The sequence below is a fragment of the Protopterus annectens genome, chromosome 14.part0 (assembly GCF_019279795.1).
Source record: "Protopterus annectens isolate FY-2018-M chromosome 14.part0, PAN1.0, whole genome shotgun sequence".
NCBI lineage: Eukaryota > Metazoa > Chordata > Ceratodontiformes > Protopteridae > Protopterus > Protopterus annectens.
Window position 1 is genome coordinate 263646383 of NC_056748.1, and position 19096 is coordinate 263665478.

Genomic DNA, 19096 nt, shown 5'->3' on the forward strand with positions numbered 1-19096 from the left:
GCTGCCAAAGAACCTGCAGGTGAATATGGTGGTAAACTCTGCCGCTGTCACCATGACAACATGGTGACTTCTTCTCAGACAGGCAGAGTTTCTGACACTCTGGGGCTGGAGTAGCGAGAGATACTGACATTAAATTTGCTTCTTAAGGGACTAGAGTCAAGGGAAGGTTAACATGCTGTTTCTAACATAATAATGTCGATTTTTGATGACATAGCTTATTTCTTTCTCAAAAGCTAGCTTCAAGTTCTGGAATCTTCCTACTGCTAATCTGACTGACTTGGCTTCAACCAACAATACCTGTACTATTGCTATGGAAGTTTTTCAGAGCTAGTAGTACTCTTGTGTGCAGGGCAAATAACCCAACAAAATAAAGACTGTGATAAAGATGAAGAAATTCACCACCAAATCTAAATCTGCAATGCATACACTTCTGTCAAAGAGACAATGAACATTTATCATCTCAAAGAAGTGTAGAGTTCTTTACTTACTGCTTTGTGGTAGGTGCAGTACTGTCATAATTATTTGCAATCTCTTGTACACATTTCCAGTCCTTACCTTGTAAAGCCATTCTGTAGCAATTCCCTTTGGAGTTTCTGATCTTGTGCTGCATACTCATGGAGTTCAGTTTCCAAGGAAGGAGGAAGAATATTTGGGATGAATTTGGCAAATAGCGATGGTGCAAGCTGTATCCAATCTGTTTAAAAGAAAATTAATTATAGTTATTACAATGCAACAACACTTTGAATAAATAAATCAAAATTCATTAGGTTTAGCTGCAGTCAAAAATATTTGTTTACTTTATTATCTCTTAGACTTATAGCATTATAGCATCACACTTCAACTAGAAAGCTATTTTTTAAACAGTATGACTGAAGCAATTTCTGATTTCAAGCTTTTAACAATTATCCTAAAATCTCTTGGGGGGAAAAAAGTCCACATGATCAGCATGACCTTTAGAGTCTTCCCACAATAAAGAGAGAGCGTGAGAGAGATCATAGCTCCACAAATCGAGTTTACGTGTTTTTCTGCACTTCTCTATTTTATGGTGTCACTTAGTCCACAAGGAAACTATTACTACTATGCTTGCCTAAAAATAGTTGTATATTTTAATACAAGGCTAGATTAACTTTTTATTAATTGGTTTATTATATAAATGTCTTCCAGCTGTACCACACAGGAATAAAACCTGGACTGTGTCCCGGATGACTTGGTTTTGAACAGTGAGCCCAGGTGCTGAGCAAGTCAGCTGGGAAGGGATATGACTGAGCAGCTGAGATTGGCTAGGCCAGGATAACAAAGCGCTGTGAGAAGAACTCATTCAGGATAGTCACCCATTCTTGAAAAGGGCACACTAAGCAACAGTCTAGCAAAAACATAGAATATATGTTCTACTAAGCAGTCCATAGAATTGTTGCTAGGTCAGCTGTGTGCATGGTGTCCATCCAACAAAGATAAGGGAAATGGGGGAAAAATCCTTCTTATTTGCTAGGATGACTGCCCTTGTAACCTGCTCTTAGCTGCACTACAGCCAAATAGGTTCAATGACTGGCAGGACAGGGGAACAAACGGGCTAGACAGCTATCAGGAGAGGAAAGGCAAAGATACAAAAATCAAAACAAAAATGTCTAGTTTTAAATGAGCTTTACTTACCCTTATTTTACAGGGTCTTATCTGTAAAAAAATCAGATGCCAAGTCAATAAATCAATCAGTGAAGAATGCTAACTTCTGAAATAACAAAAAATCAAACATACTGAAATATGAGCACTGGTCAACAACTTAATAAGCAAGAAACACATGCTGACCTACATGTACAGAAGGAAAAGTATTTTTACCATGTCTTAGCCAGGTTCAGGAGTTTGCAAGGATCATTAGGTGACTGCTTGAGGAGAGGAGGACTAAAACTTAACACTGAAGTTTCTTAGTGGCAAGGATGAAGAGTTCAAAGCATTCCCCCTTTGCATTTTTACATATTTTTTTATGTTACTGCATTTTCAGTTACTCCCCTGGTGTCTGGTGGTGGCACAGAGGACTATCATCTATGAGAGGTGGATGGTTTACAGGACTGGAATCCCTGTTGGTGCCTTTAAAGCAAACTGCTTATACTATCCCATGTGTATAGTGGAACTCTGCACCATTTTTTATATTAAAGTATCCCTGGTGTCTAGTATCCTCCCACATGACCTACATCTTCAGAGTTCTCCCTGGTGTCTAATGGATCCCCTTCATCCCTTTGAAGTATAAGTACCATTAACGCACAAGGTTTAAAAGGTTGCCCTGGTGTCTAGTAGCTTCCTCTGATCCTTTTAAGTTTAAGTGCCCTTACGGTCTGTTGACAAAGGTGATCCCTGGTGGCTAGTGTTCTCCCCGACCCATATCTGTACAGTTATCCCTGGTAGCTAGTGGTCCCCCATCATTGTTAGTTTAGGGGTGTGTGAAAACATGACAGCCAACCAACACACACACAAACGTGTGGAAATATGACAGCCAACCAACACACACACAAACGAACACCTACAAACATTCCTAACCCTGGGCCTTCATTAACCCCCCCCCCCCCACACACACACACACACACACAGCAACTTCTAGTGCAAACATACACACATTCACATGTCCCTTAACACTACCTGACCATTAAACTCCCTATCACTTATGTCTACTGCAATGGATGAGCATGGCCATTTAGCTGTGATCATTACTACCAGCAGCCAGGAGTGGTCGTGCTAAGCTATGCAGCAGAGTGATTAAATGCCTTCTTGCAGGCAGTTCTGAGGGACAGCATGTGGCTAATTAGCATATGCCTCTATCTTGGAAAGTTTAATTAGCATTTAGCATGGCTGCAAAGGTAGCCCACTGCTGTGCTGCAAGTCTTTATGTTGCTACACTATAGTATGGCTGCCTCTGAATACAGAAAGGTTAAAGACAGGTATTCCCCTCTCAGTGATCTTTCTGAATTCGGCTCATGGCCTTTATTCTCATCCTTTTCTGTTTGTTCTAAAACTTCATTTTCTGACATATTAGCAACCTTCAAAAACCAAAGCACGAATATAAATCAAACCGGTAAAAGATAAAAGAAGAATGCTATACATGCCTCTTGTACCGCTATAAAATTTTGTCAGATAAGTGCTTGCATCTTCAAAAGAAGAGTGGTGCTCTTCCTTTCTGTTTTACCATATCAGCAATAAGACTGTATAATATTATCTTTTTCAAAGTCTCTATATAAAAAATGTACAGACTTAACTTCCTTCTAAAAATCTTCTATATATCATTACACAGATTTCTAACTTAAAATGTCCATGTAAGAGGGCTAAGGTGTTTGCCTTACAAGCAAAAGGTGCAGGGTTTGAGTCTCTCAAGGGATAACTGGCTAGGCTTAAAATGGCTCACAAGGGCAATTAGCTTAGTACTAAACTATGAACTATAAGAGAGAGAAAAAAAAAGATATGGTTTTGAAATACAGTAGTGATTCACACATAATTAAGGAGGGAGTGAAGGAGAAGAATTGGTCTATTTTAAAAATAAATGATAATGTATTTAAGTTGGTGGGAGATGACCCTAATTTTGCATTTAATGTGGGGAAAATATAAAAAGGACTTTGGAGATGAATAAGTTAAAACTGGAAAGAATAAATAAACTTGGGACTTTGAAATGTGGTTGTAATCAGTGTTCACATATGTTGGAAAAGGATTTTACTATCTTTAATTATGATGCATTAAAAATGCATTGGTCAAAGGTAATTGTGCTACATCAAGGGCAGTATATGTGGCTGTTTTGGACTGCTGCCTCTCTTTTTATATTTGTAAAATGGATAGAGTTTTACATAAGAGGATATATGAGCACATGTATGAAATTAAAAAGAATAATATTTATATTGTATTATACAAACTTTGGTTTGTAGGGATTACAAAAAGTTTATTTTTGGAATTTCAGACATTATTCACATGGACTTGAGGGGCAGCCAATGGGTGACACATACTGAATATAGGAAACTTATATGGCAGTTAAATTATTACACAAATTTAATTGTTTGTTTGGTATATTTTAGTATGAATAATAACTATATATGAATTTTTTTATGTTAACAAATTAACTGGTTCTTATGTTTTACTAAGTGTCGCTCTCGTCCAGTCAGGATAAAATAGACGAGCTTTCGTGGGTTCTTTCAAGCAGCTTTATTACATGCAAACACATCAGGACTGAGGCTTAATAATGTTAACTTAGATAAACGTATAAACAAACTAGCTATTACACTCGTACATGCTCATCCTCCGGCTGTACTCCCAAAATGGCACTGAAGCTAGCACATGCTGACCTTGAAATGCTTCTTAAAGGTACAACACACACACCATTCTACATCCTCCCTCTTTGAGAAACGAGTCATGCAATATTGATGACATTAATTGACATGCAATAGACACAAAAAATTCTTTATCATGAAATTATACAGAACTAAATACATATAGAAAATTACGTCCAGGTTGTAGTGTATTTCACACTAGGTCTGGAAATGCATCCAAATCGTGTGACATAGAAATTAGAATTTGGTCTAGCAACTGGGACCGTCTCTGCTGAATGATCAACTTTGGGGGCATCAGAATCATCATCAGGAAAGGAAGTAGATGGTAAGACACATTCTGCAACATGAACATTGTTTGGATTGCTCTGATATCTAGAGTCTGTATTACAGGAACAATGCTGCGATATCGATTCTGGTACAGGAAGATGATGTCTGCGATTTCTCCTGTACGCCACATCCTCAGATTCTACAAAGTAGGATCTCGGCTTGGCACATATATCTGTCACTTGACCAATCCGTTCGAAACCTTTCGCTGTTTGTATCCTCACTGTCTCTCCACCTTTCAATGGACAAAGAAATCTGCTCATTTATCATAGCTGAACTTCTGGAAAGAACACTTTCTGAATAGTTAGGATCTAATTGTCCTGTTGTTCTTAGCTTTAGGCCTCAACATACTGAACTGATTGCCAATGTTGCTCTGGTTTGCATAGACAGAAGTCTGAGCAGGTGAGCCAAGTATATCATCATAGGGTATGTTCCTGAGATTGAGTAAATTCAAAAAGACATCGGTATTATCATGCCTAAACTTCTCCAGTAACTGCTTTGCACTCTGCACTGCACGTTCAGCTAGTCCTTTGGACTGTGTATATTCTGGACAACTAGTAACATGTACAAAGTCCCATTATTTTGCAAATTTATGAAACAACTGACTGGTAAATTGAGTACCATTGTTAGGGATAACTTTGTGTGGACTACCATGGATTGAGAAATGATGTTTCAACTTGGTGATAGCAGTGGACGTTAGATTGATTTACTACCTACTCTCAAACCAGTTCGAATAAGAGTCTACCAACACTAAGTAATACTGCTTGTTCCATTTGAATACATCAGTGGCTACTGTTGACCAAGCTAGTTCAGGAACTTGACTTAGCTGAAGTGGTTCTTTTCGCAAATGCAGTTTAGGACTGTTACATACTGAGCAAGAAAGTACTTTATCAATGTTCTTTACTAGAGAAAGCCAAAATACTAGTCCTCTCGCCCTTCTTTTGGTAGATTCGTAACCTGGGTGACCACGATGCAAAATTTGGATACATTCATGTTGTAAGGAAGCAGGAACAACAATTTTAGGACCTTTAAAAATAATGACATCTTCCATCAACATCTTACCTCTACAAGGAAAGTTTGCACTTCAGGAGGTACACCACATTGCTTTGACGGCCATCCAACATTAATGTAGTGATTGAGTTTTTGTAAAACTGGATCAGTCTTTGTATGATCTCTCAGCTCATCAAGTCTTGTGGTAGAAAAATTATGTACTTCCCTAACAGCAAAGTCAAAATTCTTTGCATAAAGCTGTTCCGTTGTATTTCTGGGCAATCTGGATAGGGTATCAGTCAGATAAAGAAGTTTGCCTTTTGTATAGACCATTTTGAAATTGGACTTTTGCAATTTGAGCATCATTCTTTGTAATCTCGCTGGAGCTGAATGCATAGGCTTATTTAAAATAGTGACTAGAGGTTGGTGATCAGTTTCAATTTGAACAGCTCACCCACAGATATAGTCATGAAGCTTTGAACATGCAAATACTATTTGCTAAAAGCTCTTTTTCAATCTGAGCATACTGTGTTTCACTTTGGGTAACAGTTCTAGATGCGTAGGCTACTGGTCTGTCTTCTTGAAGAATGACTGCGCCAAGAACAAAATTTTGAAGCATCACAGGAAAGAGTTACTGGTTTATTGACATCATAGTATCTTAATGTAGGTGGGGTGGCAATTTTCTGCTTAAGGTCTTCAAATGCCTTCGGGTGCTGTTCCAGTTAAGACCATATAACATTTTTGAGTGTCAGTCCTCTCAAAGGTGCTGTCAACTCACTGACGTCTAGTATAAACTTGCCTAAATAGTGGACCATACTAAGAAAACACTGTAGAGCCTGAACATTATCTGGTGCAGGCATCTCTAGAATTGCTGCTTGCTTGGCCAGGTCTGGTTGCAAGCCAGTGCTAGTAAATAAATGACCTACATATGTAACTTCTGGTAGTCTGAATCTGCACTTTAAGTTTACTTCATGTGCTCTGTCTAGAACTTTCTTAAGGTTTCTGGTATGCTCTGCTTCACCATTGCCTCCAATCAATAAATCATCTACTATTATGGCACAAGGATAACCTGAAAAATTTTGCTCCAATGCATGCTGAAAGACTTCATTTGCAGAATTTATTCCAAATGGCATCCTGCAGAATCTATATCGGCCAAATGGGGTACTGAAAGTACTCAGTAATGAGGATTTCTGATCAAGGATCACTTGCCAAACTGAACTTTTTGCATCCAAGACAGAAAAAACAGTAGCATTTTGTATTAGGGCTATGACTTCCTCAACTGTACGCATTGGATGATGCGGCCTCTAATGCTTTGTTCAAATCTCTTGGGTCAAAACATATTCTGACTTCCTCTGAGCCTTTTTTGTGGGCTGCTACCCAGGACGACAGTCATTCAGTTGGTTCTGTGATTGGACAAATTACACCTTGCTGCACCATTTTATCCAACTGAGCTTTAACCTTATTCTGCACAGCTATTGGAACTTTTCCTGCTGGTCTAACCACTGGACTGATCTCTGGGTCTAACTTCATAGAATAAACAAATGGAAGTTTGTCCAACTTGTCATCGAAAAAATCAGCATACTCTAAGAAAATAGCTTCAGTAAAATTGGAACTAGGACATGTGCTTATATGATGGACTTCTTTGGTAAAGGAAAGCAAATTCATTCTCAAACTGTCTCTGAGACCCAGTAATGACTGCAAAGATCTTCGGACTACATAGAATAACAAGATGCAACAGTTCCTAGCCAAATAACATGAAAGCACTACTGAGCCTTCAGTTTGAATTGCTTCACCTCCATAAGCAACAGGTTTCACACAACTAGCCACACTGAGTTGTTCATCAGTTCTCACCTTAGCAAATGTGTCTGTTGACATAATATTACACTTTGAGCCAGTGTCTACTTTGTGCTCTGTGGATTTACCATTGATCTGGACAGTAGAAAACACTTCATTCTTTGCCAACAAATCTACTGCATCAACCTTTTCACCAATTACTGACACACCATTAGAATTGCAGCTCTCTATATGATCAACTTGCTTTTTTGAATGACCCTTCTTTATAACTGTGTGAGGTTTAGTTGACTTGCAAAACTTTTGAAAATTATTCCATTTTTTACACTTGTGGCATTGCTAACCAAATGCTAAGTATTTTTCTCTGTTAGACTCACGACTGGCACCACAATTGCGACAGTTAATAATAAAGCTGGATTTGGGTTTTGCTGACTCACCCTTATACTGCACTGAGCATGTCCTTCTCTTAAAACCTGCTGTAAAAATATGGGGTTTCTTATGCAGGGGTGGCAGCTGCCAAGTGCTTAGGCCTGCTTCTGCTAGCCACGTGTTGCATGCTGTCTACATTTGTTATGCAGCCTGCTGAAGCCATGTTCTTATCACTTGCAAGCATACTTGTGTGCCTTTCTGTAACTTCATGGATTTGACACATCTCAATAGCGTTGCTCAGCATTAGATCACTGTCACGAAGAAAAATCTTTCTCGCTGCAGCACTATTAATACCACACATGAGCCTGTCCTTTATCAACTCGTCTTTTAAGTCACCAAACAGACACGTTTTAGCTTTGCTTCTCAGGTCAGTAATACAAGCTGCAAAAGTTTTCCCTGGTGTTTGATCTCTTGTGTAAAACAAATGCCTCTCTAATGTAATGCATGTCTGGGGTTATACATTTCCCTGAATTTGCGTTTCAAACACTCGGGGTCTTCTCTTGATTCAGTCTGTACAACAATGTGACGTTCTTCACCTTCTCCCTCATATACTGCTGGTGCATAGACAAATGAATGTTCTCTTTCAATGGCCTCTGACCCAGCTAGGTTTAGCAAAATGAATGTCTTGGTGCATGCATCTTTGTCAGAATAACCTGCTTGTATAAAAATATCATACTCTTGCTCAAATATTATCTGCAACATTCTGATCAAACACAAGTGGTGATGGTTTTCAAAATCCATCTGCCATATTAACACATACCAGTGAAGGCTTTTAAAGCAAGTATGCATGAACACACACACACACACACATATATATATATATATATATATATATATACAGATGTCAGAAATTTGTGCCAGTATTTGTAACTATGCCCAACAGCGCAACAAACCTCTGAATAACTGAACTTTGCACAAAATAAGTCTCTTGGGCACAAGAATACTCTTGAAATGACTGTACTGTAAGAAATCTCCTCTTATCAGCGTAAGAAACATTTCAAAATAACTGCACTGTGTGAATAAACTGGGCAGAAGCCCAGAGTAAGGAAAATTTCAAAGTAACTGCACTTTGCAAATAAACAGTACACAGCACACTGAAACGTAACTCCTTACAGTGCAAGAAACACTCTGTAATGGCAGCACTTTGCGAATAGTTACATCCAGCACAAGAACATTTTCGAAATGGCTATACTTTGACTGCACTTCACAATATAGTTGAACTTTGCACACAAATAAACTCTTCGTAATACATGCACAGAAATAAGCACACACTGTAAGCACTTTTACACAATTTGAGATACTTCGAACAATTCTAGTTATGCCCTGAATACAATGCGAAATAGTAGTTATACCAAAACATAGTACTTTGCCAAATAAACATGCAGTCACCTTGCTTTATTTTATGCTTAATGTGCCCTTTTAGCCCTTACTATATTAGTTTTGCTCGTTTAATCCTTTTCCATACCCATTATACTTTTCTTGTGCTCGTTTTACTCTAATAAACCTTTTGTGTCTCTTGCTTCTTTAATAATGTGGTTTGTGCCCTTATAATGCTCTGTTTTACCTTTTTTTAATAAAATAAATAATTTGTGAAAGTTTTCATTACTTTTGGTTTGTTTCTGGCCCTTTTTTGTGCTCATTTCTCTTAGTTTACCTTCACTGTTAACTCTGCACCTTATAGCTCTGAAAAGCAGTCTCTGGAATACCACTTCTGACACCATATCATTCATCCAGTCAGGATAAAACAGACAAGCCTTTGTGGGCTCTGTTTAAGCCGCTTTATTATGTAAAAACATTGGGATTGGGGCGTAATTAACTTAGATAAACTTAACAAAGTAGCTATTACACTCATATATGCTACTCTCTGGCCGTACTCTCAAAATGGCAATGAAGCTACCACGTGCTTGCTATTTATATGCATGTGCTGATCTTGAAACACTTCTTAAAGGTGCAACACACACACACACACTATTCTACACTAAGGATATGTAAATATTATTAATCTGAGTGAAAACATTTGGTAGAGTGCATTTTTTGCTTGGCTTCAGAAATATTAGTTGGATGTTTCTTTATTCTGTAAAGTATTTAATATATGTGACACACTTAAAATTATATAAGTGAGTTCTTTTTCCATTAAAAGGTTAGTTCTGAAGAAGTCAGACTTGATAAATGAACACAAGTGCTTAACTTTCAGTTTTTTTTTTTGTTTTAGTTAGCTCAAACATTCTGTGATTTGCAGCAGTCTTTTGTTATTGCTTTATGTGATCTGAAGTTTTTGCCGTGGACTTTGCCACTTTCTTTATGTTTTGGAGTTTCTGAACTTCGGTTCGCTACATCAGCCTGGTGTATTTTCATTTGGTGTTTTTGACTGGGGTGCACAGTCTGTACTCATTACTTGGTTAATAATTGTTTTTAAAACAGCAAATAATTCAATCACATAATTAGCACCAGGATTATCTTAAAAGTACATTTAGCACTTCTGTCCCATGTGCATGAATAATACTTGTATAAACACTTCAAACATCTAACACCAGCAAATGCATATCATTAACTCAATGTACAGCAGTAATTTATTTAAAAATGCAACTTCAATATAAAAAGGAAGGTTAATAATGTAATTATATGAAAAATTATATAAAAATAGTTCAATGTTTTTCACAAAAAAAAAAGATTCACAGGTGGAAACAATTGGTCTATATAGGTGAGACTTTCAGAATGCTCAAATTAAGGCAGCAGGAACACGTAATGGATATTTAAACACAGCAAGATGGAAAGGCTAACTGCTATGTATTTTTAGAATGCCATGGAAATAATACTAATGACTTGCATGCAACAGAACTTGAGCAAATAAAACTGGACAAACAAAGAAGGAAAAACTTAAAAAATATTGTTATAAAAGAAATCTGTTTATATAATGAAATATCAAACACTAAAAACATATTAAACACCAAGACCAAAACAACTACATTTAGAATGCAATTGGAAGTATTTATTATGATACTTGGTTAACTGGCTTAGTAACATGACTGGTGATTTTTTTACGGGGAATATTTTATATTAAGTGATTTAACTTTGGGTAGGATTTCATGACTTTACCCCTCTGAAAGCTCTGCCGTAGCAAGCTTTTTTATGAGTATGTTGTATGTATGCACGTGTGTAATTCTGCCTGCCTTTGCTGTTTTAGCAAGTATTCGGTTTATAGATGTATCTTTAATAATTAAAACTCTACATCTGAACAGTGCCTCTAATTACTCTTTTGTGTCCCACTTTAACTAGTACTCCATTTCATAAATGATTTCCTCAAAGAAAAGATCCTTTGGTAGAGATGCAGAGGATGGAGTGTTCTTGGTGTCAGACTCATAAGCAGCAGCAAAAGTATCTGGCCACATAAGCCAGTTCATCTACTTCAAAGACAAGAACATCTGAATCCTCCCCAATGGATTCCACTCTTCTCTGCTTAGAAGTGGCCCAAGACACCTCTCTTTAACTTCAGGGAGGACATAAGATCACAAGTCAGACAGAAATGTTATTCAGAAGAAGACTGTAAAGTTGAAGGGACTGAGGGACTACCCGACCTAGGCTAATGTAAGCTGCCTGACAATGGTTTGGTCTTTTGTGCCTCACAACTTTAGGTGGAGGGTGGGGGCCAACAAGGACCTTGATCAGATCCCCTGAGAACCACTTCCAAATCTAATATTGTGGGAACACTGCTTTCCCATTCTGTAATCAAAACATGGGCCTTGGAATCAGGAGGTGAGGTAGAGTTCTCCATCTGGAAGAACACGCTAAACACCAATGGTATGGAAACCTACAGAGTGGTCATACCAGAGGCCTCAACTAAGGCTGACTCCAGAGGCCAGAGAGAGAGAAAGTACAGCAATAGATGTTCAAAGTCCTCACTACTGCAGTAGCCTTTAGGCTATATCGGTTGTGTCCTGCCCAGGACACAACAACCGACCAAAGCTCTGGCACCCTTCCACACCTTCACTCTAACTGCTGACTGGGCAGCCCTGTGGAGGGAAAATCAGCAGTCAGACAAAAGATTTTTCAGGCTTTTCTTGCCTAAAATTTAAAAAGCATACTCATCACAAAACCACTAAAACATGTAATAATAAACAATTTTATATCCCAACAAATAATTATGTACAAAAAATTAGGGAGGTGGGGGGGGATGGGGGTGGCTACTACAGAAAATGCCCTTCTTTGAACCTCAGCTGCATGGAGGGAAATTTTAGTCCCACTACTGGTATTAATAGCACAGTCTGACTTTCTCCTGTCCTTCGTACACTTATCATAGGTAGAAGAATCTGAAAGCAACAACTCTTCTAAAATTACTTTTTACTTTCCTACAGGGTCTGGGATTTAGAGTCCAGGTGGATCCACCTCCACACAATACATGGCTGTCTTGGTGAGTTTTGAGTACACATTTAGTGCACTTTCTAAAAGATGAAGCCTTACCTTTATGTTATACAACAAGTAGGAGGCAAAAGACTATAGTGACAAAGACACCACAGCCTAAACACAAACATTACGAACCAAACTGGGAAGGAAACTGGAGGAACAAACTAGAAACTGTTTTCTAAACACAACCTTAATAAACCTGACTTTTAGTAGCAGTAATCCCAAAGTTACATTTGACTTAAATAAGATGAGCGATAGAGGAAAATAGGTAGAAATACCCAACAAACCATTATAAAACAAGAGTCTGGGAGCATTTCATGATGCTTGTAGAATTATAGCAGACGTGATTTGTACAGAAGTACAGTTTGGGGCATTATAGGAACTACAAGAGGAATTTTGAGCCTGGGAAACTCAAAGATGCAGAGCAACTGCTGCTTGTCATAACCAGCCCTGCTGCTGAAGTGAACAGACTGATCATGCAAAATCTCAGATACATCACATCACATCCAATGGGTTCCCTCTATCCCACTTGGTGGCAATCAAAGAAAATACTTTATCAACCTGTATTGAAAGATTTATACTGCTGGAGGTTATGCAATTGCCCATCTATAAAACAAATGTCATACACAAATTTTACCTGCCTTTCTAACAGACTTACGGAATATTACACATACATTCTCTACAAAGGAAGAAAGAATAAAAGCATCCTGCTCCTTCCTATATCCACCTGTTAAAGAAAGAAGAAATTTTGTTCAGCCTTCACTCCTATACCAACATTTCAGTTTCTAAAGACATACTGTACAGTTCAGCAAATAGTTCATACTGTATTACTGTTACTTCTACTAGTCCAAAAGAAGTAGACCACCTTTCCCCTGTACCTCATTTCCTTGAAAGTCATTTGACATGCTCTTCTACCTTTTACATGATCACTTTGCAAGCTGTTTGTCCTATCTCCACTGCCCCACTATATCTCTGTAAATAAAAAGCAATGTCTTTTCGGCTTTTCCCGGTTAGGCGTCACCACAGCGGATCACCGGCCATTGGCAGTGGATTTTTATGGTGCCGAGGTGCCAGCCCGACACCCAACCTTCACGGAAGGCAAACCCACATGCACATGCACCTACCTGCATGTCTTTATCGTTTACGCAGCAGCAGGGAGGACATGCAGACTCTGCACAGAAGGAACTCTGGCCAAGAATCGAACTGAAGAACCTCTTGCTGTGAGGCAGCAACGTTAACCACTGCACCACCGTGGTCTAAACACTATCACTATTTCTCTGTAAACAATGAGATGAAAAAGTAATTCAGTATTCTTGCTGACATCTAACACTCCCAAGTTATCCTTCCTTTACTTTCCAATAAGTCAACATCTTCCTATAATATCCCACATTCCCCATTGTGGCGGAACAACTTTTTTTTATTCAGCAGTCCTGGTAACAATGTTTATTCAAATATGGCTAAATTACATTGGCTGTATTTTCTGGTCTCCTTCATAAGCCATTTCTCCCACTTCAACTCACTATCTCATTGAGACCACCAACTATAGTGATAAGTTTTAATTCACTGCTGAGCCAATATATTTACTTCTTCCCATACCTCTTTCCTTGACAGAACAGTTCACTATATTATTTCCTTGGTCCTTAATGGAACAGTATAATTTTCCAACCCTTCCACGCCTGCTGTGATCTATTTCTTATAGTACTTCCCAAACAGCCTAAAGCCCATGGCAGGGCATTCAGGGTCTCTGCTCTCGTTACGCTCCACAGTAATACTTCAGGGACTGTGAAGCAGACTGCGGCAATGTTGCTGTTGTCCAGTGCTCTTTCTGTACTACCAGCACTGAACAGGAGTACTGTTAAAGTTATTTCCTTCCTCAGATACCTTATGAAATGACAAAGATGCTTAAACACCAATGAAATACTTAACTTGAAAACACTCAAATCATGCTATGAATAGTATCAAAGCATCAGTGTCTCCACTCATTTAACAGCTTTAAGTTCTTAAACATAAAAGGATGTAAAAAAAACTGCTTCAAATTTCATATTTTTTTTATATTAATGTCTGGGATGGACTGACAAACTCTAAATTATAAAACTGAGATTCTTAATCAAATACTTGAGATTCTTGTAATTTCAGTGTGTTATTAAAGCTCAGGGAGACTATTTCCTCTCATCACTCTGATTATGGTACTAAATGTTCAGCATCTTAAATTACCAACTAAGAAGCCTACATCACATTTCACATGTACCTCTAAAACCATTCATTATGCAACCCTGAATGTGGAATGGAGAGGACAAAAGCAATCCAATATGCAAGTCAAAAAATATACATCTTGAATTAACTCTGCATAGCACAACACCTATCTTTCTATTCTTCTGTTTTACTTGTGGAGTACAAAATGTTTTATTTAATTATACAGTCAGAAAACATTTGAATACATCAGTTTAACTTTCTCACCGCAGAGAAAATATGAGTGACATACTATTTAGCAAATTAGCAAAACTGAAGAAAGCATTACTGAACAATTAACAGGTAATCATAAACAATAAAAAAGCTACATAAAATAATACAGTTATGTACATTTCCATTTCATAGCTTCTCTTTTAATCACGTTCAAAAGTCAAAGTGAACACAGCATATTAATATGCGTGCATCTAAGAAATATATTTCAAATTTGCATGGAAGGGTGGAACAGTTATGTCTGGACTGGCAAACTGGAGTAATAGTCCCCATTTTCAAAAGGGATCAGAATTTTGTGCTCTACTTATAAAGGAATCGCATGCCATGTGGAAAAGTATATGCTGAGCTGCTAGAAAGGAGACTGACAACTGGGACACTAATTCTAGAGTAGAGGAGGGGTGGCTACTTCCGGTTTAAAATTGGGTTTTTGTTCATCAGTGAGGGTAGCAGGGGCAGGGGGACTTACCAGTGTAATGTTACCAGCGCTGCAAGTATTCTACTGAATTATGGTCGGGAAACGAGAGGAGTCATAGGACAATGCTCTCAATTAATCAGTGAACCTACATTCCCATCTTCACCTGTGGTCATCTACTTTTTGTAGTGACTGAAAAGAAAGAATTATAGGTTCATAGATGTGTACTACGCTAATGGCCCTGAAGCCTTTACAAGCCTAGCCCATAGGATTACCTGGGCATCATACCACCCGATCTTAGTTCTCAGTGCCTCTGTCGAGCAGAGCCACTGGAGTGATCCCCGGGGTGAATTTTCTATTTCCCACCCACTCATCAAGATTTCTCTTGAAAAAGGACAGTGAGGTGCTCTGCTTGACATGTATGGGAAGTCTATTTAAGAGCAGGCGCACTCTCTGGGTTATGAACCTGTCCCTCCATCACGTTCTGTTGATTGTGGCAATGAGGTTGAAGTCCCTGGAGCATGTGGTGTGGAGGGATGCCTTCTGTGTTCAGTGTAGTGGACTACCATCAATGTGGTAAATCATGGGAACCAAGTTTTTCCCAAAGGGGATGACAAACATTTTTTGGCATTGAGCTTAAGGCCATGGTTCTGACAGCAGTCGGTCTCAGTGAGGCCTTTCTGTAGGATGTCAACATCACTTGGGAAGTTAATAATTGCTCCCAACTTGCAATCGTCTGTGAACTTTGTCAGCCAGAGTCTCTCTGGCCTGGACTTCAGAGAAGTAGATGCCAAACAGGAGAGACCCCAGGACTGAAGTCTGTGGGACTCCACTCGTGACTGGTCAGCAGTCTGACTTCGAGTCAGCTACTTTCACACTGTGGGTTCTATCTGCGAGCCAGTTTGCAACCCACCTAGTGATATACGGGTTGATGCATAGCTTAGTGAGTTTTTCTATGATTCCTGAGTGGGGAATGGTATCAAAGGCCTTGGCCAAATCAAGGTAGGCTGTATGAACCACCTTGCCTTCATCCACAGCTCTGGTGACTGACTCAAATAAGTCTACCAGGTTATGCAGGCATGATCTACCCTTCACAAAAGCAAACTGTGTGGGATCCAGAGAGTTTGGAGATTCCCTATATCCTTGTTTATTAGGTCAATGATGATGCACTCCATAGCTTTGTATACCAGACTCGTCAGGCTAATGGGGCGATAGTTCCCAGGGTCTGTAATCACTCCTCCTTTGTGGAGAAAGATGACTGTAGCAGTGCGCCATTCTGTAGGGACAAAGCCTGAGGTGAGGCTGTAACTGAACAGGGCACACAGGTGAGGTGTCGGTTCACTCTGTAGTTCATGCAGAACACAGCCAGATATTGTCAGGTCCCACAGAAGCTGTCTTCTTGGCCTTGGACAGTGCTGTTTTAGCACGTGCTGCAGTAATACAGGGTGCCTGGCAATCTATTGGTATTGTGATTGGTCCTTGGGGGGGGGGGGGGTAAAGTTGGCAATGAATCTGTTGGCCAGTATGTTGTCAATATCTGTTGGCTTGGTATAAAAGGTACCATTGTGCAGCAGTTCAGAGCAAATCTGGGCATTGCCATGGAGATTCTTTACATAACTACAGAAGGTCTTGTGGTTGTCTTTACTATCTGCTGCAATTCTGTTTTCATAGCTAGCTTTAGTGAATTTGATGAGGGATCTCAACTTTTTGTTGAGGCTTATAAGGGTGTTTTTCCAGTCTTGGGACTTCCCCTTATTCCACATTAGTTTCCTCCTTCTGTTGTAGAGTTTGTTTATGGCAGGGGACCACCAGATCGGCTTCCTTTTTAGGAGCATCTTGGCTCTATTGGGTATGGCAAAATCCATGCATTTGTGCACGTGTTCGTCCAGTGCACTGGCGTATGATTCAGCGGTTATGCAACTATTCTCCATTTGCATGGGTGACGTGAAGTTAGCCACCTCTGTTTTAGGAGCCCAAAGTTAGCTTTGGAGAAGTTTTTCATGGTGGTAACCTTTGTGGGGGGGGGGGGTGTATTTTCAAGGTGATTAGTTTGTGGTCGGATCTAACCAGGGAGGAGTTGACTACTGGTGTAGAGTAATGGTCGCCCATGTTAGTAATGACCAGGTCAAGGATGTTGCTACCTCTAGTGGGGGTAAGACCAAGCTCGTCCAGGGCATTGGAATTAATGAATTCCAGGAAATGGGCAAGTGTATTGGTACACAAGTAGTTTCCCCAGTTAATGGAGGAGTAGCTGAAGTCGCCCAGTATGAGAGAGTTAGGTTGGATCCTAATATTCTCTAGGGTGCTTAGGAACGTGGAGTGTGAGTTTTGGGACATGGTTGGGAACCTATAGCAGGCTACGACCTGAACCGCTTTCTTACCCAATGTTAGCTGCACCTGAAGTATCTCTGATGCGTTATGTTGGGGTACCAGCCTGCAGGTGTGCACATCCTTTATAAATATGGAAACATCACCACCTTTGGAGCTTCGGTCCAAGTTCTGGGGCCGAAAGATGTGGAATGAGTAGTGCCTGGTAGTGCAGGGGTGCTCTCTTCTACTTTAAACCAGGTCTCTGTTACAGCACAAATGTCGATGTTCTCCATTTTAAGGAGTGCTTTGAGCGAGTGCATTTTGAGATTTAGATTTCTAGCATTGAGCAGCATGACCCTCAGATTGCATTTGTTTGTAGCTGTTATGGTGGTAATTTGGACTTTGGAACACTGCCTAAAAAGGCACTATAGGGGTGGCAAGAGCCTTGGCCAGTATCCGGAAGCCCAGGGGTGAAAGATGCAGGGCCATCTCTGGCTAGGCATCGAGGTCTGTCAGTCATGTCATCTCAGGCAAGCAGATACTGGATCACCTTAGAATGACACCAGAAACTTAGCCAATTGTTGAAATCAATCATTTTCTACTTGTATTGTGGTATCATTCTGGGTGATGGAAGGATGCTGCTCAGGGCTAAGGTCATACCCGTCTGTGCTACATAAGCCAAGAGCTCCTCCATGTCTCTTTTGATGTAGTCCAACGGGGTACACCTCAGGTCATATTTGTACCTGTGGTTGAGGGACCTCAGTGCGTGCGTTATGTGGCAGATCCTGGCACCTGACAGGCAGCTGATTGTTACTTTCTCCTTATTCACCCTAGTGAGTGGGACATCAGTGTGCCTCACTACTTAGTCACCTATGACTAGTGTGTTGGACATGCTGTTTTGCCTTAGGGGCTTTGGTTGAGTGGCACACTGTTTAGGAGAGTTATGTCTCTCGTGATTAATGTTGTGTTGTGGTGGTGGAGTGCGTTTCTGCCTTGGAGGGCTCTTCTGTTTGGGTAGATTTTTCTTAAGAGCCTCTGCGAAGGTGGGAGTGTGGTTTGTGTTTTTATGTGAAGGCAGTGCTGGTGTGTGTTCCATGTGATGTGGTGTGGTGCAAGTGGTGACCTCCTCTTGACCAGCTATTCTGATTTTGGCTGGAGAGTGCGTGGCTTCCACTTTGGATATATAAGTGCATCTCTCGCAAGTCTGCATGTTGGGAGGTAAGATAAATAAAGTAACTATGCAGGATAACTTGGTTTACTCTGTATGACAGAGTGATGGGTTTAGCAAATTGAACATCTAGGATAAGAGATAATGATCTTTCATCCTGACATGAGATGGACAAAACAGTTTGGACACCTTAGATGAAAATGTCCTCTGGGTATTTCCCATAGGAAGTGTACTAGGTGCACACTGCAAGGATTTTATCTCTTAGCTTGCCTGGGATTTTAAGGGACCCCACTAGGTGAACTGAAGACTGTTGACGGGGGAAAGGAAATCTGGTCTGTGCTGATCAGTTTGTTACCATTGTGGCCCTCAACAGAAAGATGCTTAGAAAATGATAACGACAATGAAAATGTTGCATGCTTATGCTCTTAACCAACATGTGGTAAACAGAGCAGTAAACAAATGCAGTGGCTACAGAAATTCATTCATTCTCCAATACTCACATTATCCTAGTAT

At 39.7% G+C, this 19096-nt stretch overlaps 1 protein-coding gene across 1 annotated transcript in view; it reads right to left on the reverse strand.

Annotated features, from left to right (window-relative positions):
• CACUL1 (CDK2 associated cullin domain 1) overlaps positions 1–19096 on the reverse strand; it is a 921069-nt gene that overhangs the window by 193291 nt on the left and 708682 nt on the right. The window contains exon 7 of the mRNA XM_044055972.1: positions 556–694. Within this exon, the coding sequence (XP_043911907.1) occupies positions 556–694 (139 nt within the window). The remainder of the gene's footprint in view (positions 1–555; positions 695–19096) is intronic.